Here is a 23,986-nt window from a genome sequence, read left to right as displayed (position 1 = left end):
AAGGTCAATGAGTTACAATATATGGTTCCTCGCTGGTCTAGTGTAACACATTTTCCAAAAAGTCTATATATAAAAAAATCCACATAATTCTACAACCTCACAGAGAGGCATGGGGAAGCTATTTTGGATGTTTACGGTGGTTACCTAATAACCCTGATAAAGGGTTAAAACAAACTGGAGAAGAAGGACTTCACACACTTTGACCTCTATATTCTTTATTCAAGCATTATCCTTGAAAAAAGTCAGAAAGAAACTCAAGTAATGAGTTCAAAATCACTACATACATTTTTTTACAAACACATCTCAGACATCTTTAAGATTAATGGATGATTCCTTAATTTGGCCTTTTAGCTTTAAACTTTAAACTCATTCCTGCATGTTGTCAAGTACTGTTTTCTAAAAAATGCTGAAATGTTGAGTCGACTAAATGATAAATCAACTGATTGACTAATTGGTATGAATCTAAGTGTTGTCTGAAGCTCTAATTATGGATCAATAAACAAAAAGAGCCAATGTCAGTGTTGAACAATAAAGCTTATTTTAAATTAGCATATTAGAGTGGAAGTAGAGGGTCTTATATCCCAAACTTAGGCTGAGAAATGTTACATTAAGGACGAGGCACCATATTAAATTTTCACTAACACAGTGAATCATAAACTCCGCTTTGCTCATCCTGCTTTGACCGTTGACACCAGATGTTTCCACAACTGAAGGGCTCTTAAAAGATGTTTCCATTTCCTCTGTTACTGTTTGACTATACGATGACAATGTATAAGAGGAAAAATGGCATAAAAAATCTTCAAATCCTCTTTTTCCTGTTTGCTGCTGAACTATTCTGTAAAAATCATTTTAATTCATTCGAAATATTAACACTACACAATAAAAATCATTCATTAAAAAATACTATAAAGGAAATCCTGGCGAAGCGTCGGAGTGGGTCAGGTCAGTTGTACATGGTCATGTGGAGCCACTGGAACCAATCAGAGAACAAAAAACCTTTATATTAATCCCCAAAAAATGTACATACATAAAAACCAAATGTGTCAGAAGTATTTTTAACATATATCACACCTGCTAACAGATAAAAAGAGGAAAGAAAGGAGTTGCTGTTCATACCTGTCTATAGCTGATGGTTACAGTTCCCATTCCCACCATATCATACGCTTGAAATTTCTCTGCAGAAGAAACAAAAATACATGATTTACAGATACTTTTGCTGGCTTATTCTACCTGCAGCAGTAGGTGAGTGACGTTTAATGTATGTATGTATGTATGTATATAATGTATAAAGATACTCTTTTTTGTAGGCTGTCACTGTGATTAAATGTGTTGTATTCATGCATCATGAGAAAGAAAACTGTCTCCATGAAATGTATTTCTTCATAGTTTTTCTTTACAAAGGTTAGTTTTAATTTAGGTAGCAACTGTTCCACTTCCATTATGGAAAAATGGTTGTAAAAATATATATTTTTGTGACAATTCTTTGACAAAATTAACCTGATATTCTGCATCTACTAGATGTTAACTTTTATTTTTCCCCATTTTTTTTTATTGGAGTGTGCAAGTATACAAACATATAACTTTTCAACATATTTGTCATTCCTTATAGAAATAGATGTTAACTTCCAGGACAAAAACAGCTGTGTTTACAGCTGCTAATTAGTTTCTGACTAAATCGGGGGTGATGACACAGTGATATATGATATATGTCTAGTCAGCTATAAAAACAATCAGTTGGAAAGTCTTTTTGGATAGATAACAGAGAAAATATTTCTGCTTTGGATTTATATTTCCAGCTTTTCCCTCGACCTCAAACATGGACCTTACTGTAAATGGAGACTCCATATTTAGAGAGGCTGTCAGCCTTGTAGAGGTCATTCTCAGCAGTATGTTTGAAGTATTTTGGACGTGATTTATACAACTTAAACATGTTTGTAATTTGTAGCATCCAGCTCCTCTCCATTTGTTTTTTTTATTCCATCCAAACACCCATTCCCTCTTTCTTTCCCCATCTCCCTTCCTTACGGATCATGCTCTCCAGTTTCATCAGCAGGTACAAGAAGCCGGGATAACTGACTGTCAAGTCTGGCTCTGTGTATCTCAGTCCGACCAGCTGCATCACTAAATCATCCACCACAATCCCTGCAGCAGGGAACACAGCAGAAAAACACACTTAGATCACTTTCAAGTCGCTGTAACTGACAGATGCAGAGACACTGGGCGAGACATTTCCTCATATGAGTCGTACAACTGTCAAAAGCTCACATATTAAAATTTACACATGTGGACACTGTTGTAAAGTTGTTAAGGCTGACAGCATGTAAGCTCCAGAACGTTATGAATGAAGAAAGGGGAAAGAAGTTAAAGTATGTATTTAAACATTTCCCTCAATAAAAGTCTAAAGTAGCTCATTTAAAAAGAATTCATAGTTAGCTATTGAAGTTTTTGGAGGTAAATCTAGTGACGGGTGTGATTTTTATGACTTCAGAAGGCCAAGAGGAAAAAGTTCACACTAGTTTATTGAGGTGTAAATATTTTAAAATAAAGTGCACCAATAAAGGAAGGTCTGAATACTTGCCACTTGATTGATGCTTAACTGCAATTGGCCTCACATTTATCCAGCATCTGTACTCTGGACATTTTATACTAACTGTGCTGAGAGTTACTACATTCGTTAATTTTAAACTTCCTTACTTCATGCATGAATCTTAAAAACAAATGGGTTACCTCGTCACCAAAAGTAGAGCGTAGGACTTTATTAACAAGAAACTCAAAATATAATGCTGTTTCTTTATGTAACACAAACACATCAAATATATATGTGACTGTTAATGTGATCAGAGTAAATACAACAAAGTATCTCCACCTCTGTAAATGAACTATGAGGAAAGCTTTAAAAAAGCAGAAAGGAAAAAGTAAAGAGAAGTGTTTTGGCTCCCCCTGTTGGTCGTGACAGATGCGGCGCCTGAACTGTGAAACCAGAAACCAGAATCCAATGAAGGCCACGCTTATATTTAAACATGAACAATTGAAAAATCTGTAATGAAATATGTAATCATTTATATCACTTATGTGTGTCCCTAGTCCTACCAGCTGCCTTCAGAGCGGGGGCAACCTCTCGATACTCGAGGAATTTGGTTTTATTCTTGTCAAACGTCAGGAAGATATCCTGAGAAGAGAATAAAGACAGTTTAATGAATGCATGAAAATACTCCTTAAACACACACACACACACACACACACACACACACACATACACAGACCCAATCTAAACATATTTTGTACTATTTTTCTGGGCCATCCTTTTAGCTATGTGAGTTCATAGAATTTGGTTTATCACTGACTAAAATTGGTAATAATTTTGCCAAACTAACAGACAAACAGGAAATCAGTATGTTAAGCAAATTAACTGTAAGTTATCCTGCCAATGCATCTGTACACAAGTAGATTTTTGCATGCAGCTTTCAATTTAACCAGCCGCATGTTCTCGTTAACGTTCCAGCTGTGGTGCGTTACAGCGTGTTGATAACCTCACCGTCCACTTCCTGATCTTGTCCCACAGAATCTGAAACTCCATCCAGTTTAGCTGAGCGATGCCTTGGGTCTATAAAAAACACTGAGGTCAAGGAAATTACAAGAAAAATATCTCGATGACTCTCAACAGTGACGACTCAGAAATAACACCCCAAGCCAGCTGACAAGTATAGTCGCTTTACAGTCAAACTTTTTTTTTTTTAAGTGAAACTTTCTAGCACAAAAGAGGAAGATGCCTGTTCTTCTAAAGCTTCTTCTTTATCCAGCTGCTATTAAATGCAGTGCAAGGACTGTAAATGGAGGCTTCTTGAGTCACTTGCTCCATCAACAATGCTACAGCTTTTAAGTTTAAATCATTTCTGCTGTTTCATACTTAAGTCTATTTGTTTTGTATTTATAAGAGTAATCAGTAAATATATTGAAAATTAAAATGGGAGGCAATTCAGCATATGGGACTTCCTCAGCAGTGCCTGGATAGCTCAGTCGGTAGAGCATCAGACTTTTAATCTGAGGGTCCAGGGTTCAAGTCCCTGTTCAGGCGAGACAAGTTTTAAGATGGCAGATATTAAAAGACAAACACAACCAGGAGTCAAGTATGAAATTTAATCATCAAATATCAGGTTGTGTGCATGAAACAATACCTATCATAGTATCTGTAATTGATATACAAGAAATCAATGTACTTAAAGGAAATTATGCAACATGAATCTCAACAAAAATGCAACTTCAGGACGCCACTGTCAAACTATAGGGATTTTTTTCTTCCTCTAAAGATTTAATACATTTAGTTTGTTTTCCAAGCTGTTTCTTGTTGAAGCTGCCTCTTCAACATCTGCAATTTAATAATATGTGCAAAAAATCTGTTGTTTTTTAATTTGCTTTTTTGCTTGACTGACCTGTTTGAGTAAATACTAGATGAACAGACACCAGGTATCAGGTCTGAAAGTAATCTAAGAGTAAGGGATTGAAGCACAGATAATGACTTCTAGACTCCCAATCTGGTTTCAACATGTGATTTCTACCTAGATAATGACATCCAATCCATGGATCTTTGCATTTACACCCTGTATTGAAACATATTTTTGTTTTCTCAGTTGTTAGCGAAGTGGAGCCTCCAGACATGTTGTGTCATAGGTTTGAACAGACGTCACTCATTTCTAAATGACTTCTAGCTGCTGCTACTTGTAGTTTTTTTGCTGGACTTGCTTAAGCTGGCAAAAAAGGCAGAGCTTGGTGACTTTTAAACTTACTGGACCACTTTGTTTCTTATGCATGTGTTCACACTGTACAGACTGCATTTACATCTGCTAAGATTTGGGGTCACTATTCATTGTTATCCAGATAAGATATAGAGATACAGATTTTTAATCCATGTAAATGAAATGTTTATGTATTTTGCTCCACACTAGAAATACGACTGAAAAGTTGCTATTCAATACAGAAGCTAGTGAGCAAAGTCTTTGTTTGCTTCAGGCTGATTAAAACTTGTCTCGCCTGAACAGGGACTTGAACCCTGGACCCTCAGATTAAAAGTCTGATGCTCTACCGACTGAGCTATCCAGGCTCTGAAGAGTTCCTCACAAACCAAGGAAGATGACAACACTTAAATAAAATCTGGATGTTTTAAAAACCATTCAGGAGGGTTAACATGAAACAGAACTGCTGGAATAAAAAACACAAGCTTTTTAATTCAAGAATGCATTCTATTCAGATCTTAATTCTTTTGTAGACCCCTCACAGACAGATCCAGATAATAAATCAGTCAGTTCTTCACTTGTTGTTTCAATCACTAACTCACTCACTCACGGTCAGCTGGTCGGTCAGTCTGTGCGGACATGTGAATGATCTCCAAAACTGTGTTTTATTCAATCTTTTTCAAGGATACATCCATGAGAACCACCAGGCTCTTGCAGTGCTCCAGAGCCAAACACTTCTCACTGCCGGCTAACACTGAAACACAAGTTAGATCATTTGGGCAATGCATATATCTTATTAAAGTACTATGGAAATGCAGTCATATAGTGAATTTTTCAGTTAGAGATGTGATCGAAGTGTGGTTTAAAACATGAGGCTACAGCTGCTTTACAACTGGGTGTGTCAGTGCTGTGATCAGCACGTCTGCAAGGTAACGAGTGTCCTGAATAATGATACTGTTATGTTAATGTACCCCAAACAGCCTGTTTCAGTAGAGAGGGGGGTGTGGAGATCTGACACCAAAAACTAAGAAGCTAAATCCACTTATGTGGGCGGACAAGTCCATCAATGTGCTTCACAGACATGCGGTAGTTGTAGCAATTTGCCTGAAAAATACAAATAAAAACATCTTTCTGTCTCTCTGTGAATGTTGTCATTCCGCCAGGTCATAGTTATCTCTGGGCAATTGAATCCAAAGCAACTGGACTTGTTATATGTCTATGAAGATGTTTCGCCTCTTATCCAAGGGGCTTCATCAGTTCTTGTGTGTCTGACCAAGGTATTTAACCTTTGTGGATGTGTTCACAACGCCACTCGTGTCAAGTGGTCGTTAGTGCTCCAGACTGTTACAAATGTAATATTAGCTCAGCAGATCAATCAAATCAAAAACTAGATGCGGCAACAAACCAACGAGCTCTGGCTCTTTGATGATCTATAGATGTCTTTGATATATTGTGACTCCAGACCAATTATTGCCAAGCTTGATACTAAGATTAAACTATTGTAAAAAATCTGATATAATTGTGTTGTTTTTGTTCCTGTAAGAATCCTTTACTGCTACCTTTTGGACAAAGCTTGCAAACATACATAACTTCAGAGATGAAGTTAGACCTATGAATAAAAATCTAGAAACAATCCCCTATGAAAGGAGACAGAGACACATCACTGACCTCCTCCCCGTATGGCCTCTGTCAGTAGTTCCAGGAGGTGCGCTGGTTTGCAAAATCCCTTCTGATGACACAAAACAGGAAACATTCAGAACACAAGACATAATGGTCAATGTAACACACACACACACACACACACACACACACACACACACACACACACACACACACACACACACACACACACACACACACACACACACACGATTGTGATTCTCTAATCTCACTGGGAATAAAGTCATTTTACGATGTTGCAAATATACATATAGCAAGGTTAATGTAGAGCAGCTGTATGTGCAGGTTAACCTGACCTTGTTGCAGTGCTTCTTAAACAGACGTCTCGTAGATTGAGGCGAAGGAAGAGCAGCCTGGTGAGGAAATGAAGTCTGCAGGAAGAAAATACAAAACCTGAATTGAGAAACAAGTCTTCACCTTCACTAATAAAAACCTAATGAAAAAATATATGTGTCTTTGATTTAAAAATCTGGTGTTTCTTATTCACACCATACTGTTTCTTTTTGCCCCCCAATCTTATTTTTTAAATATGAATATGCATCAATATATATTGTGACACTTTGGTATTAGGGTCAGAGAATTCAATAAATTTATAAAAAAAGAAAAGTGCAAGTTTATCAGAAACTAAATTAAAACTGCCTGCTTACTCATACAGAGCCTGGATAGCTCAGTCGGTAGAGCATCAGACTTTTAATCTGAGGGTCCAGGGTTCAAGTCCCTGTTCAGGCGAGACAAGTTTTAAGAGTTTGCATGAAACTGAAAGAAAAAGAGTGAAGATGTGTGCTGTCACTGTCACTGCTACACTGAACCACTTTACTTCAGTCTCATTTCCAGTGTGGAGGTCAAGCACTCAGCTGTAGAAGACAGTAGCTGTGTCTGAAACTCCTCACTAAGAGATATGATAAATACAGCTCAGAGTGTCTGAAAATATGCATACTGTAATTATTCACACAAAAGTATGTTGAACTATAGTACATATATTAAATCAAAATAGTTTGGAGGCTGTGATGCATTCATTCTGGATAAATGACGACATTAACTATAATAAAATAAGTCAAGCTAAAGAAGAAAACTATTTTTGAGTGAGTTATTCAATTGATGAATGGTGATTGTGAAGAGGCACTTTCAGGAAAAGCTTGAAAAACAAATAAAATGTATGAAATCTTTGGAGATGAAAAAATGTTCTTTGTTAAGTTTGACAGTGTTGTCCCAAAGTCACAGCTTGATTGATGTTCACATTGCATCTTTTCCTTAAAGTAAACTGATTTCTTATAGCTCCACTACAGAAAAAGTAAAATATGACTACTACTATTTCTACTTTAAAGTTTACACTATACTAATCTGTTTTCCATGTGTGTTTCTGGAGCTTCACTACCTAAATGATAATTTAGGGTCTTGATTCAGGATGCACAATGAGTTAAGCTATTTGACATTTCTAATTTAACGATACACTTTCTCTTCTTTGGTTATCTGACTGAGAGAAATAAGTTGTCTCTCAGGAGCCTGGATAGCTCAGTCGGTAGAGCATCAGACTTTTAATCTGAGGGTCCAGGGTTCAAGTCCCTGTTCAGGCGAGACAAGTTTTAATATGGGTGAGGCTGACAATGTAAAGACAGAAGATGTGTGATGACACTGTTACTGCTACATCGAACCACTTTACTCCTGTGTGGAGGTCAAGAACTGAAGTAAAACACAAGAACAACTCAGCTGTAGAAGTCAGTAGCTATGTCTGAAACTCCTCACTAACATGCTACTCACTACACTAAAACAATATGTCAGATTTTGTAGTCTTCACATAGTTGATTGGTTGAATTCTGTGCTCTTATTTGGTTGGAACAAAAAACTGCAGGCACACGAAGCTTTATGGAATATTTTAGACATGCCTGTGTAACATGGAAGTTAATTCCAAGACCAACTTTGAGATGCCGCTGTTACACGAATAGAAAAACCTCCATGATAGTGCTGATAGTCTCTTTCTCTCAATTCTACACCACAAGTTACTGTAACTATTGTAATAATGGGAAATTATGCAAAATACAAAGAGAAAATAAGTTATTTCTAAGGATTTAGGATATATATTGTTTGTGTTGTCACATTTTACCAGAGTGGCACAATTACTTCCTCAAGTTCCACCTCAATGGTACTATTTGCTTTGTATTTTGGGACAAAAGAACAACAACAACAGAACTTAAAAAATCAGCTAACATCCTGAACTACACCTAATTTTTTTCAGTGTGAACATACTTAAAACCTGCTCAGTGTAAGTCAGACATCACACCAAAAGACAGGTGGAGCAGAACTGTTAACAAGGGTTTTTATATCTTCAACTTAAAAGTCAGAGACCAATCTTCATAGGTAGCAGCTAGAATTTTCCCCCTCATTTTTGCTCTTTGCATCAACCATCTTAAAACTCTCCTCACTTGAACATTGATGTGAAATCTGGACCACCGACCACCGACGGACTTATCTAAACTTTAATGAGATTCTCACACTTTCATGTCTTTTACTTAAAACATGTTCAGGTGCATTGTAGGTGAATATCTTTATCCTTTAGTTAACATTTAATTATGGCGATTATGTGTCTCCTACCTCTGTTGTTGAAGGGACGTCTGTTGCTGGTTTCTGAGCTGGACTGGGGGAAAAATACATAAAAACACATTAAATTATCATACAATCACTGATCTTAAAGTCAGACATCCAGAGAAACAATCCTACACTCGCCAATAATGGCGGACGTGACCAAGTTAAAAAGATAAATCTGGACCTTTGGGACACTGATGGGGACGATGTATTGAATCTCAACAGTTTTGAACTTCTAAGAGGTTCAGATTTCTGTCTTAAACCTGTTAAATTAACCCTTACATACAGTTCATATTCTACACCCTCACAGTATGTTCCAAGATATTAAATGCAGGACCTTTACAACATTTTAACTCTTTACATGATAATCATGTCTCATGGCTATTTTTTTAACTTGCTCTTCGCAGCTCAAGAAATATGAAAACAACCAAATCTAAACTTTACTGATAGATTTATCCAGGACTCACGTGGCAGTGTTGCCCTGCTCTGTCAGCACCCGGAGGAGAAATGATCCCTGCTGATTGCGTTCGGAGGTAGAGGGGATGATGATGTAACGACCAGGTGGAAGGGAGTGGCGGAGAACAATCTCCCGACGTGCGAAGTAAGTTTGGCTGCTGAGGACCGGCGGTAGCACCCTCAATTCCTCAGGCGACAGGTGTGTGTTCTTCGGAGGGGCCTGGAGAGATAGCGCACTCTTATAATAGATACATACAACAAAGACAGTAACGCTCTCAACTGGACTTGTTCACGTTCCCAAACCTTTTTTAAATATCAGTGTTTGGTGTCAGAGAGGCTGACAGGAAACAAGGGGAGAGAGAGTTATGGATATGACATACAACAAAGGTCCCTTGCCAGACTTGAACCAGGGACGTTGCAAGTATATGACATGCGCTGTAACCACTGTTACGAGGGCGCTCCACATTCCCGGACTTAAATGTTAGGAGCTAGATTTGCATTTCTCTTATTGCTGTCTGCTTCAGGCAGCTTAAAACTTCTCCTGGCATCTCCTTTCATTAAAAATCTGGTGTTTCTTATTCGCACCATACTGTTTCATTTTAGCCCCTCAGTGTCATTTTTAAAACATCAATATGCTTTAAAAGTATTGTAATACCTTGGTGTAAGGGTCAGATGTTTTTTATAAGTTAAAGGAAAGTAATAGTGAAGTATTTGCAGCTTTATGGGAGTCAAAACTTAAACTGCCTTAAGCATCTTGCAGAGCCTGGATAGCTCAGTCGGTAGAGCATCAGACTTTTAATCTGAGGGTCCAGGGTTCAAGTCCCTGTTCAGGCGAGACAAGTTTTAAAGTGCAAGTTGTCACAGTCGGAGCTGAAGTTTAACCATCTAATGAACCTGACACACAGCTCCCACATGAACACTTCTCTGAATTTCTTTGATAGTGATTGTGGGATGAAACTGAAATCCAGCCAGTGATTAAACTTGAGAATCAGGAGTTCAAAGAGAGGTTTTTCTCTTGGTTGCAGTTTCATTGGCATCCATGTTGCATAATTTCCTTAAAAAATCCCTCCAGACGTGTCTTAAGTTGAATATAAAATACTTTGAATATTTTGTGTCTGATATTGTTTTTTGCACAAAATAATTGAATTGTGGCACGCAGGTGGTCAAGTGGTTGGATCGCATGCCATATACAGAGCCGACATCGGTTCGAATCCTGGTCGGAGGTCCTCTCCTGCAGAACACAAGATGTCTCCTACTTCTACTTGTCCTTGTCCTAAGTCTATTCTCAGTGTTTGTGCACTGGAGGCTTCAAGTTTCACCATCACACTTGTGTAAATTGAATATTGGACAACGATTGGCTTCCAAACTATTTGTGACAAATCATGCTTTCAGCAGTTGTGAAAACTATGGAAGTGTATTGTATTCACTTGGGGGGGGGGGGAATTAGTTTTCCTGTGTTAACGAGATCAGTTTACCTATATTTCTGAATATTTTTTCCTGTTTTTTTCTGAATTAACAAGATACCTCAAAGTCCTGCAAGAATCTCCCACCTGCAAGTAACGTTAACCTACCTTTGCTGCTCCTAATCGGCCGAATCTGCTCCTAGACAATTTCCAATATGGGGTCAATAAGGGTACGGTATGTAATTAGTTACACATAGGGTATGATACCTACCGCTCAATGTAGCAGTACGAAAGGAAAAATTATTTAGAAAAACAGGAATATATCTCATTAATTCAGATAAACAGAGCTTTTTTTTTAAAAAAGTGAATGCAATACGCTACCGTAGAAAAATGACTTCTAGTGTCAAACTGTAAAATATAAGAAGAAAAACATTTTTGAAAGGAGGAAGACTTTAAACTATGTGTGTTCTTGTATATCTGCTCATGTAGTGTACTATGACATTTAAGGTGCATTTCAATTCACTTAAAATTATGTGTAGTATAAATGTGATTAAAATGTGTTTCTTGCTGACAGACAAACTCTCACTTACCTCACCTTTGTTTTATCCATAATAAAAGTTGATGGGGGAGAGTCTGGCTTAGAGATCATGAACTGATAAATTAAGAAAGTTGTTTATCGTTCTGTTGTTGATCAAACCTACAATTAACATCGATTTTTAACTACGTGGAGAATAAGAAAACAAATAAAATATGAAACTTGGGAGTGATAAACTGTAGTCTATGTGAAATCTATCTCCACTCAGTAATAATGCGAGGTGTATCAGATAGCTTCTCTTGTTTATCCTCATCTTAATGCTTACTGTAAACAATTTAGGATACAATGTAGATAGAGCCAGTGACTAAATTTAGTAGGTGGAAATCTTGACTGTTCGTAACCTCTGAATCAAGTGTCTTAAAATTTTTCTCGCCCGAACAGGGACTTGAACCCTGGACCCTCAGATTAAAAGTCTGATGCTCTACCGACTGAGCTATCCGGGCTCTGTATCAGCCATCACACATGTAGACTTCTCAGACTCTCATTCCTGCAGTGGTGGTTGTTGCTTGGTTGCAGGTTATTTTACTATTGATCATTTAGCTAATTAATAACTAAAATCAAGTTAGTCTGTGTACATATGTGTGTTAACATGTGTGTGTGTGTGTGTACCGGATATATATGCAGGCCTATAGGCAGGTTATTGCCCCTGCGCCCCCGCTGTTTCTGCATCAGAGCCAAAATGAAAGAGCAGGTCTTCTGAGAATTGGATGAATCACTGTCCACTTCTGACAAGACAAACTGGAACTGAGGGTTCTGCCAAAACCAACCTGGAAACACACACACACACACACACACGCACACGCACACACGCACGCACGCACACACGCACACACACACACACACACACACACACACACACACACACACACACACACACACACACACACATTTTTACAACTACAATTTTCTTTATACTGCACTTTTTTGCCTTTTACTCTGAATTCAAGTATTAACATGAATGCGAACATGACTGTCCCTTGTTTTCTGTTTTAAGGACAGCTACTAACATGACATGCAAGGTCTCAAAAAGCAAAAATGTGACTTCCTACAAAGACTGAACAGATGTTTGGCAGCTATTTTGGTTTTAGTTAACTTTGCAGTTTGAAAGATACTGATAGTGGAAAAATAGTGATTTTTCCCTCTAAACTTCTCACATGGTTTTATTTCAATAAATGTTCAAATGATCCGATATTTCACCAAAAATCAAAGATTAGAGAAAAAGTCCAAAAACTGAAAACAGATTTGTGTGTCAGAACTTTGTTTTAGCTTCTTTCCTCTCCCATTAAGCATCTCACCAACCCTCACATTTATCTGCTGACCCTTTGGAGGGGCCCCACCCCTAGGTTGGGAACCACTGGACTAAACTAACTAACTGTATATAAAGTAGTGTAAACTAGCTCCACCTCCAGCAGCTACAACAGTAACATGCTGCTCTAACACTGATGCTTCACTATTAATAATCTAATGATGTCATATATAATAATATATCAGTCAGAGGGACCAAACCAGCAGCTTTGCTGCTATGTGAGAGTGCCAAACTTAATTTCGTTGTGTAACTACAATGATAATAAACTTCCTTATGTCCTTATGTCCTTGTGTTTCACAGTAACAGCCTTTGAGGGAAATCCTGAATATGGTGGAAAGCTTTAAATGTTGAGTGCATTACAGTAAATCAACAGTGCTCTTGGGAGCAGATCAGGACAATAAGAGGCTTCTTACTCAAATATGATTTTTAGAAACACAGAAAAACATTTTCTCATCATTGATCATGGTCTTACCGCCTCTGGGCGAGCCTCCTGCTGAGATGTTAGGCACCCAGGCCCCATGATGCATTGTGCAGCACCATGAATGCTGGCTGGCGCCTGGTTCCTCGAGACCATCAATCAGGTGACAAACTTCCATCACGTCAAAGTTCTGCCGGAAGTCTGAAATAGACATCCTGATGGAGAGAGAAAAAGTGAACTTCAAATACTGTATGTGGTTTAATTGTCCCAAACTTGTATGACACTATTTTTATTGTTCTCAATAGTTAAACCTAGGACTGGTTTTTATTTCTGAGACTGATTTTAATATTTTCAGTTAAAATCAGTCTTAAAGTCTTAAAGTCTTAAAAGCAAAAGGCAGAAATTACAAGGATAAGACGTCTTGTTTGTCTCTTGTCTCGTGGTTCCTGTTGTGGTTGAGATTTACATGTCTGAATGTTTTCGTTCATGTCTACGGTGTAGGGACAGTGAGAATTAGAGTCAGTTGTATTTAGAGTTGGGCGATGTGTACAGATATGAAGTCCACAGTGAAACTTCACAATAGATGAGGTTATCATCATGGGGGGAGGAGGGTATCTTTATCAATCTGTATTTAATCTTTATTTATATAGCATCAAATCACAACAAAAGTCATCTTAAGTCATGGTACTGCGGATTACATTCATAAATTACCGTTATTGCCTTTTTACTTGCAAGGCTTTTATTGCACAGTAACATGACAAGTGTTGTTGTCATCTCGAGTCATTCGCCTGGTTAACTGTCTCTCTTCTACTCACACAGTGCACTCAGCCGTGCCTGCAGTTAAACACAGGAGAGGAGAGAAACTCAACATGACCATAAATCATAGCAAATCACAGTGGACGTTAGCACTGACCTGAAATGAAATGAGTTCACTCAAATTAGGTAAATAACATGAATAAACACTGCGTTTTCCTGTCATTTATGGTCACATTGAGTTTCTCTCCTTTCCTGTGTTTCACTGCGGGCAGGGCTGAGCGCTCTGTGTTTGTGAGCTTCACTGAGCAGAGCAGAGGAGACACAGTGAAGGTCGAGTTGACGATAACTAACTACACTTGTCACATTACCGAAAGTGCAATAACAGCTTTGTGAGTAAAAATCCAATAAGAGTAATTTAATACATGCAAAAGATGGACAGATGACAAGTGATGGGGGAATTTTAAGTTACGATGTTACAGTGGTCAATGACTGTCAGCCATTGATGGACGATGGCATCACCCAAGTGCCCGGCCCGAGCTATGAAGTGTGTCACAGTGAGACGGTCGGACACACAATAACGCCACTAACTCACCAGAACTCCCCGTCCTCCCGGCTGACTCTCCCCAGTCTCTTCTGCTCCTCGGCGCTCACTGTGCTCCACTCTGGGCTGCACAGAGAGAGACAAAGAGTTCAAAAAGAAAATCCTTTAATCATCCACATACAACTGAAATCTTAAAAACATAGTGCCTCCCTACATTTTAAAAAGTCCCATTTGTTTTCATTTCTCTCTCTTTTTACCCTTTAAAGTCGCTCCACGGACCCTCCCACTCTGTGTTGCCCCATGGGTTGAGGATTCGCACCAAATCCACGGGGCCATAAGACGTCTTCACCTGGGAGGGAAGAGCAAAAGAAAAGGTGAGAGCAGTGAGAAAAAGAACAACCTATGATGAATCAGCACTGTTACTGTAAGGTTTAGAAATATAACATCTATCTAACTTTAGACCCAAACCATGTACAGTTAGTATTTGTGGCCTTAGTGGGAGGAATCCTACTGCTCTCTAAGTTTCACAGTTACCTTCTCCACTGCAGTCACCGAATAAGCATGCCTGAACATGATCCCAAATTCATTCCTCTGCTCCAGTGGACCCTGCACAAACAAACACATCCAACCACAGTCATGACAGGGGGAAAGGTCAAAATAACAAAATTATATGACTCATCTCAAATCAAATCAAATCAAATCAAATAAAACCCTCAATGGGGGGAGTGTACTGCTTTGGTGTTGCCCAACAGGTCCACAGATTTAAACCAGATCTAACAAGTCAATATCTCTGCATACCTGGCTTGAGCCGCAGTTAACAAGTGCTCCTTTATCCAGCAGCTGTCTAATGACGGCTGGAAGGTGTCGGGGCAGCAAGGCAATGCTCAAAACCTCACCTACCCCACCTGTCATATCAACCATGGCCTCATGAGGGAAGCCCATGTCCAGTGCTCTGTAGCCACCTTTCAGCCTGGGAAAGATGACATGGGAAGGACAAAAACATCAGACAGTTCCCACATGGTTTATGGTATATAGATGAGCAGGTTTTGAGATATTAGGGAGCCACAAATGTTTAAATGTGTCTCTGTGAATTTTGTCTAAGGGTGATTTCTTTGCCTGAAACTTCAAGGTGTGAAATCAACATCATACATATACACAATTTGCTCTGAAACGAAAAAAGAGTGGCACACATGATGAACATTACATTTTTTTTGCAATATTATTCACAGGTACAAAGCTTTTTTTTTGCTGCCTCTGGAATATTTTGACACGTAACTGCTGACTTTAAAAAGTGTGAAACTGGGGAATCCAGAGAGAATTACTGACAGACAGACAGCAGCTCATTCACCAGACCAGCTGTTTGACATCACCACATAGAAATGAAGACAAGAAAGGTTTTTATTGGAGGTACACAAGTTTGGGGGGGGGGTTGTGTTTTTTTTTTTTTTGTTGCTATTGTCATTGATTAATTAAAAAAAAAAAGTGACACATTGTGCCTCTGTAAACATGAAATTAATTATTTAGTATTATCAAGAATAGGTTCACATTTTATTTTGAACTGTTTCTGGTGCCATTACATACACTGAAACAGGTTTTGCTTACTTTAAAAGGTTCTTCCTGTTCATACTTGCCATAAAAGGATCAGTTCCTAATCTGCTTTCAATGTAAATGATGTGGAACAAAATCAACGTTTTGTGTAGAATGTTTTTTCAAAGCTTATCTTAAGCTTACACAAGGCTTCAGTAGTCTGAGTTGGTCAAACCAAGTTGTTATCTTCCAAAGTAAGAGTCTTTTTAGTACCATGCTCCCTATTTTTGTTTCCCGGTTGATCTGTAGCAGAACAATGATAACAGAAAAATAGTGAACACATCCTTTGAACCTAAAAAAAAGGGGGGCATTTATGTCTTTTTGTTTGATACCGGATGGCACAGAGGCTGACAGGGAGAGAGAGAGGGGAATGACCAGCAGCAAAAGTCACTTGCCGGAACTGAACTAGGGATGCTGCCATCATGTGGCAGGCACAGTAACCACTCGGCTACCAAGGTGCTCCCCTCTGGCATATTTTGACAAATAACTGCTGACTTTAAAAAGTGTGAAACTGGGGAATCCAGAGAGAAATACAGACAGACGGGCTGGCAGAAAAACAGCTTGACAGACAAATTCAGCTGGACACAGTGTAAGAATAAAGTTAAACAAACACAACATGTGCATTAAAAAATATTTTGCGGGGGATTTTATGCCTTCATTAGATAGTTGAGTACACAGGACAGGAAATAAGCAGAGAGAGAGAGATGGGGAATGGTACGAAATGAATCTGTTAATCACTAGAGCCACCACTTGCAGGGGCAAGATGGTACCTGCATAAGTAAACACATCAAACACTCAAGAACATAATCACATGACATACTTTTTTGTTCAGGAGAAGCTCAGATAGTAAGCCAGCATAACCATTTCTAGCCAAACTAAACACAAGATAGGAATTAAGAGGTTAAGATCCAGGGATGTTATCATTTTATGTATTTTCTAAGTTTTTTCAGCTGTTTTTAATTCAAAGCATATGCGTGTATTTGTCTGTATGTGCATGTACGTGTGTTTCCATATTTGTTATATATGGTTATAGATCATTTCATTCAGTGCTAAGTGGAATTGGATAAAGCAACAATGTATTTATAAGAAGGTAACATTTTTGATATTGAATATAACTTAAGAAACACCTGTAACAGGCAATACAGGACCAAGAGTGTGCTGCAGAGGCTTCAGTTTTTAGTACACACTGTGAAGGTGTTGAGCAAAACAGATAACAGCCTGATGGACTTGATGTTCTTTGAGAAGTGATAAAATACAACATTCCTTCTCAGGGTGTTGCTAGAAACAGCTCATACTGTTGTAATTAGAATTAAAAGGACCTTGTGAAAATAATTGCACTCTGACCATCAGATGTTTATATTTTTTTGTGCACAAGTGGATATTTTGGTCAGATAGTTGTGGAATAATCCAGATTACAAGCGATCTTCTGCCATTTTTGTGATTATCTTCGTGATAAAAATAATCTTCAAAGGTCATCGAAAAAGCATTGTAATTCAAGGAGTGTATTTTCCAAATACACACACACACACACTCATACTCACTTGGCATAGGCTTTCTCCAGCAGGGGGCTCCAAAATTCAAGTTTGTTTGGGGATCTGAGGTAGATAAGGTTGTTGTCCTGAGTCGGCAACAAGTCGTCTATCTTCACCTCCTCCCACTGACCGTACTGCCAGAACTATGAAAAGAGAAAAAGGGTGTGGTGCTTTTTTTTGTCACAAAGCCAGCGGCATCCTTTTCAACTGCTTTACAAAGGCTGTAAAAAAAAACTGTAAAGCTGTCTTGTATCTCTGTCTGCTTTATGAATTGTTATCTAGATTAAAGCTACAGTTTCATATTCAACATCACCACAAAGAAATAAAGACAAGAAAAGTTTTTACTGGAGGTACATGTGTCTTTTTTTTGCTGTTGTCATTGATTAATTTAAAGAGAAAGAGACATGTTGTGCTTCTGTAAACATGCAACATGTATTATCAAGAAGAAGAATAGGTTCACGTCAGAGTTTCTGGTGCCATTACATACATTGAAACAGGTTTTGCTTGCTTTAAAACGTTCCTGCTGTTCATACTTGCCATAAAAGGATCAGTTCCTAATCTGCTTTCAATGAAAGTGATGGGAAACAAAATCAACAGTCATTGTTTTGTGCAGAATGTTTTTCTAAAGCTTAAGTATGTAAAGCTTATACAATGTTTCAGTAAGTCTGAGTGGGTCAAACCGAGTCTTTTTAGTACCATGCTCCATATTTTTGTTTCTCTGTTGATCTGCAGCAGAGCAATGATAACAGAACATTGTGAACACATCCTTTGAACCTTGAAAAAACTAAAATTTGCATGACTGTGCTGCAGCATGTTAGGCCGCATTCAGGTATTTACCCTGAAGGTGAAGCAGCCATTGTATCCGTCCTGGAAGGTCTGTCCTGGAGGTACGACCTTTTTCAGCAGACATGGATGCAAAGAGAGAGACGCGATAGCAGAAAGTATCCAGCAGTCATCTAAAGAAAAGAAAACAACAGGAAGGTCAACAAGAAGTTGCACAAGCTGTATTCAGAAGCTGCGTCCCTTTAATTCTGCGTTTCAGTACCGTTTCCATTTTTTAACAAAACTGGGATATCCTCTTTAGTTAGTTTAGTTTAGTTTAATTTAGTTCAGTTTAGTTTAGTTCAGTTCAGTTCAGTTCAGTTTAGTTTAGTTTAGTTTAGTTTAGTTTAGTTTAGTTTAGTTTAGTTTAGTTTAGTTCAGTTCAGTTCAGTTTAGTTTAGTTTAGTTCAGTTTATTTCAGTTTAGTTTAGTTCAGTTCAGTTTAGTTTAGTTTAGTTCAGTTTATTTCTGTCACTGAATATAAACACACACATGTATAAAAACAAAGCAAACAATCATATGTTCCCGTTCCTCGTTCTTCATCTCCACCGGAACTGATGACAAGCCAAAAATTAAATAAATAAAGCCGTTTCCAACCAAAAGGGTATAGGCTGACGCATTTGCTTATAATACCTACCCTTCTTTCACGTATCATTCATTACATAACAGGCCCAAAACATCCACAACAATTAGCTACATACATGATGCACCTATTTTATTTATTTTTTGATTTTTTAAATCAACACATTTTCAATTATCTTTAGCCTTCAGTAACTCATGATCTATTGCACACTGGTCAGTTGACTCAGGGTGGATGCAGACTACCTATGTCAACTCGATATTATTAGATTGTAATGATGGGAGTCTGGTATGAACTCCACAGTTAGGGTTAGGCACGGACAAGTCGCTGATCACAGGCGTGGCTGATTAAATGGAAGTGATTCCTAATTTGTCCCTCTATCTAATATCATTATTTGGCATGTTTCATCAGCTGCAGGTACATCAGGTTCCCTCTTATCCTGCATACACCAAGCAGGAGCACGTCCAGCCACATGCCTCATAGTGCTTTGGGGGCTTTTTAATACCATCAGCCATCAGACTGTACAACATCACAGCTCCCAGTACCTCCCAATCCCACTAAAAAGACTGAGGCTGTCCTTACTATTTAATCCCAGGAACATTGCACACTTGTATAGTATCAGGAATTTATGTATATTGTAGATTTATATAATTGCAGATTATTTTACACAGATTTTTTATTGTATATAGTATTTTATTTTATTTGTATTTATTTTTTTATCACTTTTTTCACTATTACGTGGCTACTGCTGTGTCAGTTTTGAATGTCTCCCTAAGGGGATCAATAAAGATACCTTACTTATTTCTACCACAGATGGTTTGGCCTCTTTGTAGTTTTGTTATGTTGATTTAAAAAATCAAAGTGATGATTGTCAAACTCTTTCATAGATGACAAATACTCCTACTAGACACTCTAGACCCTAATACAAACCCACTTTGCAGCAGTATTTATACACCACATTAACATTTTTAAAATTCATAATTCATAACCATTTAAATTCTTCAATTTTTGGAACCCCTTTTTGGACTATATTGGAGAAGATGGGGCCCAGGCTCTCAGGGGGGGTTTAAATAGTTTAGCTTGGTCTGAATAACTGGGTACAGTCACTCTTAATTGGCCATTATTTAGACATTATCCCTGTTGATTCTTGAGGCAGTGTTTTGTACTTCTACCTTCTGCCTCTTGATGTTTGTGTGGGTGTTTTTATGTTTTGTTTGTTATGATTTATTTTGTTTCCATATTCACTTGCTTATAATTTATTTATTTGTTTGTTTGTTTATTTATGTATTATCTTATTTCATTTAACAGTATATATTATTTGTTTGTTTGTCTCCCCTTTTTTTCTTTTCTCAACACATTTATTGGTTTGTCTTTTTTGTCTCCTGATGTTTGTGGAGAGAAAGTTTCTGTTTGTAAACTTCAAAATCAATAAAAAATTGAGAAATATGTGTGTTATGTGATTTTGTCTAACCGAAGGAAACTTAAAAACTAGACCCAAAAAAACAAAAGTGTATGAAATGTAATAGTAACCTGGACTGTTTCCTTAATGCAGATGACTAAACAGGTACAATGTAGGGATTTGATTTCATTTGATTTGATGAATAATTTAAAGTTAAACATGTTTTTTCCTCATGTGTCTTGTCTGCACTCATCGTATGATCTGAAAAAAACCTGTATTGTGCAACACTACAGTCGTTGGCTACTTACTGAGTTTCCCTTGGCAGATATCCAGACGCGAAGCTCCATCAATTATAAACTGAGGTGATGCACAGAGCTCCTAAAACCAGCAGGGAGTTCGAGTAGTTAGAAAAAGAGTAAGAGAAGGAAAGGAGACGAAGAAGAGAGACAGGTGAGAGAGAGAGAACGTTAGATGAGTATGATTTAATAGGATTAGGTCTAAACAGCACCATTCCCTGAATACTCCAACATGCTGTTTTACTCTTTTAGCAATACAGAGAAATATCCTCTGACTTCAGTTATTGTTGTTCAAAATTCCATAGATAGATTCAATAGACTACTGAGCAGAACAAAATGCTTCTCACACAGAATTAATTTAAAGTGGCTTTGCATGGCCTATATCTGGAGTATACAACTTCTTAGCCCTTACTGCCCTCAGGTCGGAGCCCAGCTTAAAAATGAAGAAGGGGACCAATTTCTTTTTGCTGCACTGGCTCCTAAACTTTGAAACAGCCTACCACTGAGATCATCTCTGCTTATTATTATTATTATATTGTAATTTCTTAAATAAATACCTTAATATTATTTGCACTCAAGACCTTATAATTACTATGTAAATAGAACCAAGAAGAGTGAACACACTAGTCCAGTTTTTGCTGCTCTGCACTGAATTGACTTTAAGGTCCTCCATTAATGGTCTGTCTTAATTATTTGCCTTCAACAGCACTGCGATCATCTGCTGCTGGTTTATTGGAGGTCACAGCCAAAGAAAATCAGGGATGCAGCCTTTATCAATAACACCCCCCAAAAACTATGGAACACACTATATTTAGATATCAGGTAAGCAGCTTGCTAAATATCTTTAAAAGAAAGCTAAAAACTTACCTCTTAACTTTAGCCTTTAAGTAGCTTTCCTATCAGTTGTCTTCACACTGATGCACTGCTGCATTTCTTTTAAAATGTTGTATTTTACTTGATTTTATACTATTTATTCTATGTTTTCACTACTTCAATTTTATTATTATTTTTGGTATTTTACCATAATTACTATTTTTATTTTCCATCGTATATTACATTTATGTTTTTTGTTTGTTTTTATATGTTATTGTGTTCCTTTTATATCCTTTTCGTGTGAAGTACAGGACGCATGTAATCTATTTTGCTGTAAAGTACTTTGAGCTGCATTTCATGTATGAAAGGTGCTATACAAATAATGTATTATTTTAATCACTAAATATGCCCACTTTTTACTTTGGCCCTTTGGCTACATATAATACTATCTAACAAAAGTTCAACATCCCACTAACAAACTGTAGGGCAATTATTCCTCTACATAGTTCATTTTATAAAGTACAAAGTACATTTACTCTGTGCTGTGATTAAGAGCAATTATTTAGGTACTTTGGGCATTTCCTGCAGCTTTACTTGTGTACTCCTGTAGGCTAGTTCACAGTATGAAATTATACTTTTAGTCTTCATCTCCATGTGATTAGAGTAGATAAAGATTTACAATAAAAAAACATGTGATAAAGTAATAAAATACGATGGACTGCCATAAACGAACCAGGCAGTATACAGTGGATGAACTCTGGCTTGCACGAACTACATTCAAATGCTGTTTGCACGTTCATGCAGCAGATGCTTCAGATGATACATGCAAATTGACCGGATATCGGCACAGTCCATGTTCCATTAATGCTTGTTTGCTTTTAATTAAATAAAAAATGTTTGGACTGTTTTGGGATTGATTTTGAAACCAGCCCTGCAGAAGAAGTCTTAGTTTTCTTTACCTTTGGTCGTTTCCACTTGACCCCGGAGTGCATCTCCAGCTCCCCAAGGGGGAAACCATAGTCCACGAACAGTCCATCCCGGCCGAAGGTGTTCCCTGATCCGTGGTCCACGATGTCCTCGGACCGAAGATCCGCCAGCCAGCGACGAGACTGAGAGCCCATCAGGTCGTCAGAACAGACCGAGTCTACATCCTCGTCCGGTGGAGGGAGGGAGCTCTCAGAGGACACACTCAAAGACTTCTGCATGTTTAATCTATGATCTGCTCTGCTCAACTGTCTGCGCTCAAACTTCCGACTGACGTGTATGTGTTTCACTTTGAGCAGGTAATAAACACACAGAGGCCACACCCTCCTGGCTCCTGCAGAGGCGGACACCTGGGAGGATTCAGGTGTGATGCAATGAGCGGGATCCTGGAGGATTTTCCAGTCTCACACAATCCGGGACTCCCACGTTTCTGGTGAGTACATCCACTGACCCCTCAGACACTCCAATATATAATAACAATGCTTCAAAAACACATTGATGTCAAACCAAGAACCAAAATTCAAGACAAAGTCATCCCAGGTTTAGTCAACATTTCACACTTTACATTCCAGCTCGGTAATGACAAGGTCATTGTGTCATATTCTGATAATGAAAAGGTAATAATAAAGTAATATCACGATAATTGCCAAAGTAATAACAGAGTAATAGATTGGACATATACAGTGCACCAATGACTTACTGGAATAAGTTGAACTACAGCAGAGCTACCCTCAAGACAAATATAGTTTGGTTAATTAAAGTTACTTGGAAACAGTTCAAACTATTTTAACACCTGCGATGCAATATAAAATGATGACATATAGGCTAACAACAACACAAAGTGAAAGCAAAAAGTAAGAAGTTAGGACGATCCTAAGGGCCTGTGACTGACAGGGGCCCTAAAAAATATTAGACCATTAATTAATTAATTAGTTAAAACTTATCATGATTAATAGACATTAATAGAATATTTTATTTGCAATGTACTTGTTAAACTAACGCTTAATTGGTCTTGTTTCTGGCCAAAATGAAACATTTAAAGCCTCTGTATTGCCCAAACACCCCCCTCTATTTACATGAAATACAGAAGTGCATCATGGGCATATTGTCTCAACAGCTCATGGTTTTAAAAACGAAAACAAAAGAAAAGAAAGACAAGAGAGGGAAATGAAAGGGTGACAAAATGTCACCCAATTTTTCAAGTTTTGTCCACGGTAAAATGGTTTGTGTTATTTTTACTCCCCAAACATGAGTGACTTTAGTGATTGCATTTCATTCCCTTTTATCTAACATTGAATCAATGCAGGTAAATGTGTAGCAGCTATTCATAGTGACTCAGCTGTTCCTGTTCCTGGTGCCAGGCCCACAGCCGTCCTGAGCAACCCTTCTGCAAACTGGAGGAGGAGGTGAGCAGCATTGTTTGGAATTACATGCCAGCATAACATAACCGAAGGACATCTGTGGGAATTTTGATTATCATATCATTCTATAGATATGAGAGAATTTTA

General features: G+C 37.9%; 1 protein-coding gene and 6 non-coding genes across 7 annotated transcripts; 4 read left to right on the top strand and 3 right to left on the bottom strand.

Annotated features, from left to right (window-relative positions):
* Positions 1-103: 103 nt before the first annotated feature.
* On the bottom strand, positions 104-22,718 carry zgc:85932 (uncharacterized protein LOC405875 homolog). Its single transcript, XM_062419042.1, has 20 exons — positions 22,454-22,718; positions 20,694-20,763; positions 18,422-18,540; positions 17,594-17,727; positions 15,264-15,435; positions 15,000-15,071; positions 14,723-14,814; positions 14,517-14,591; positions 13,223-13,383; positions 12,054-12,211; positions 9,458-9,666; positions 9,000-9,042; positions 6,707-6,781; positions 6,399-6,459; positions 5,420-5,484; positions 3,536-3,604; positions 3,091-3,169; positions 2,026-2,142; positions 1,117-1,175; positions 104-970 (listed from the first exon to the last, which is right to left on the bottom strand). Exons 1-20 carry the CDS (start codon positions 22,697-22,699, stop codon positions 944-946), a joined length of 2,103 nt encoding a protein of 700 aa, XP_062275026.1. The 5' UTR covers positions 22,700-22,718; the 3' UTR covers positions 104-943.
* On the top strand, positions 4,003-4,075 carry trnak-uuu (transfer RNA lysine (anticodon UUU)). The gene has a single exon. It is a non-coding gene; the product is annotated as a tRNA-Lys (tRNA).
* On the bottom strand, positions 5,026-5,098 carry trnak-uuu (transfer RNA lysine (anticodon UUU)). The gene has a single exon. It is a non-coding gene; the product is annotated as a tRNA-Lys (tRNA).
* trnak-uuu (transfer RNA lysine (anticodon UUU)) lies at positions 7,067-7,139 on the top strand. Its single transcript has one exon. It is a non-coding gene; the product is annotated as a tRNA-Lys (tRNA).
* On the top strand, positions 7,912-7,984 carry trnak-uuu (transfer RNA lysine (anticodon UUU)). The gene has a single exon. It is a non-coding gene; the product is annotated as a tRNA-Lys (tRNA).
* On the top strand, positions 10,208-10,280 carry trnak-uuu (transfer RNA lysine (anticodon UUU)). The gene has a single exon. It is a non-coding gene; the product is annotated as a tRNA-Lys (tRNA).
* trnak-uuu (transfer RNA lysine (anticodon UUU)) lies at positions 11,815-11,887 on the bottom strand. Its single transcript has one exon. It is a non-coding gene; the product is annotated as a tRNA-Lys (tRNA).
* Positions 22,719-23,986: the final 1,268 nt, after the last annotated feature.

Source organism: Scomber scombrus, chromosome 5 (genome assembly GCF_963691925.1).
Source record: "Scomber scombrus chromosome 5, fScoSco1.1, whole genome shotgun sequence".
NCBI classification, from domain to species: Eukaryota; Metazoa; Chordata; class Actinopteri; order Scombriformes; family Scombridae; genus Scomber; species Scomber scombrus.
This window is presented reverse-complemented; position numbering and strand designations above follow the sequence as displayed.

Bases quoted from the DNA above. Each gene is read 5' to 3' on its own strand.
- zgc:85932 (XM_062419042.1), bottom strand. From the start codon at position 22,699: ATGCAGAAGTCTTTGAGTGTGTCCTCTGAGAGCTCCCTCCCTCCACCG. The intron at 12,212-13,222 runs GTAAGACCATGA...GTGTGTTTCCAG, and splicing joins AGGAGGCTCGCCCAGAGGCG to GTTGGTTTTGGCAGAACCCT. The intron at 971-1,116 runs GTATGAACAGCA...GATTGGTTCCAG, and splicing joins TAACCATCAGCTATAGACAG to TGGCTCCACATGACCATGTA.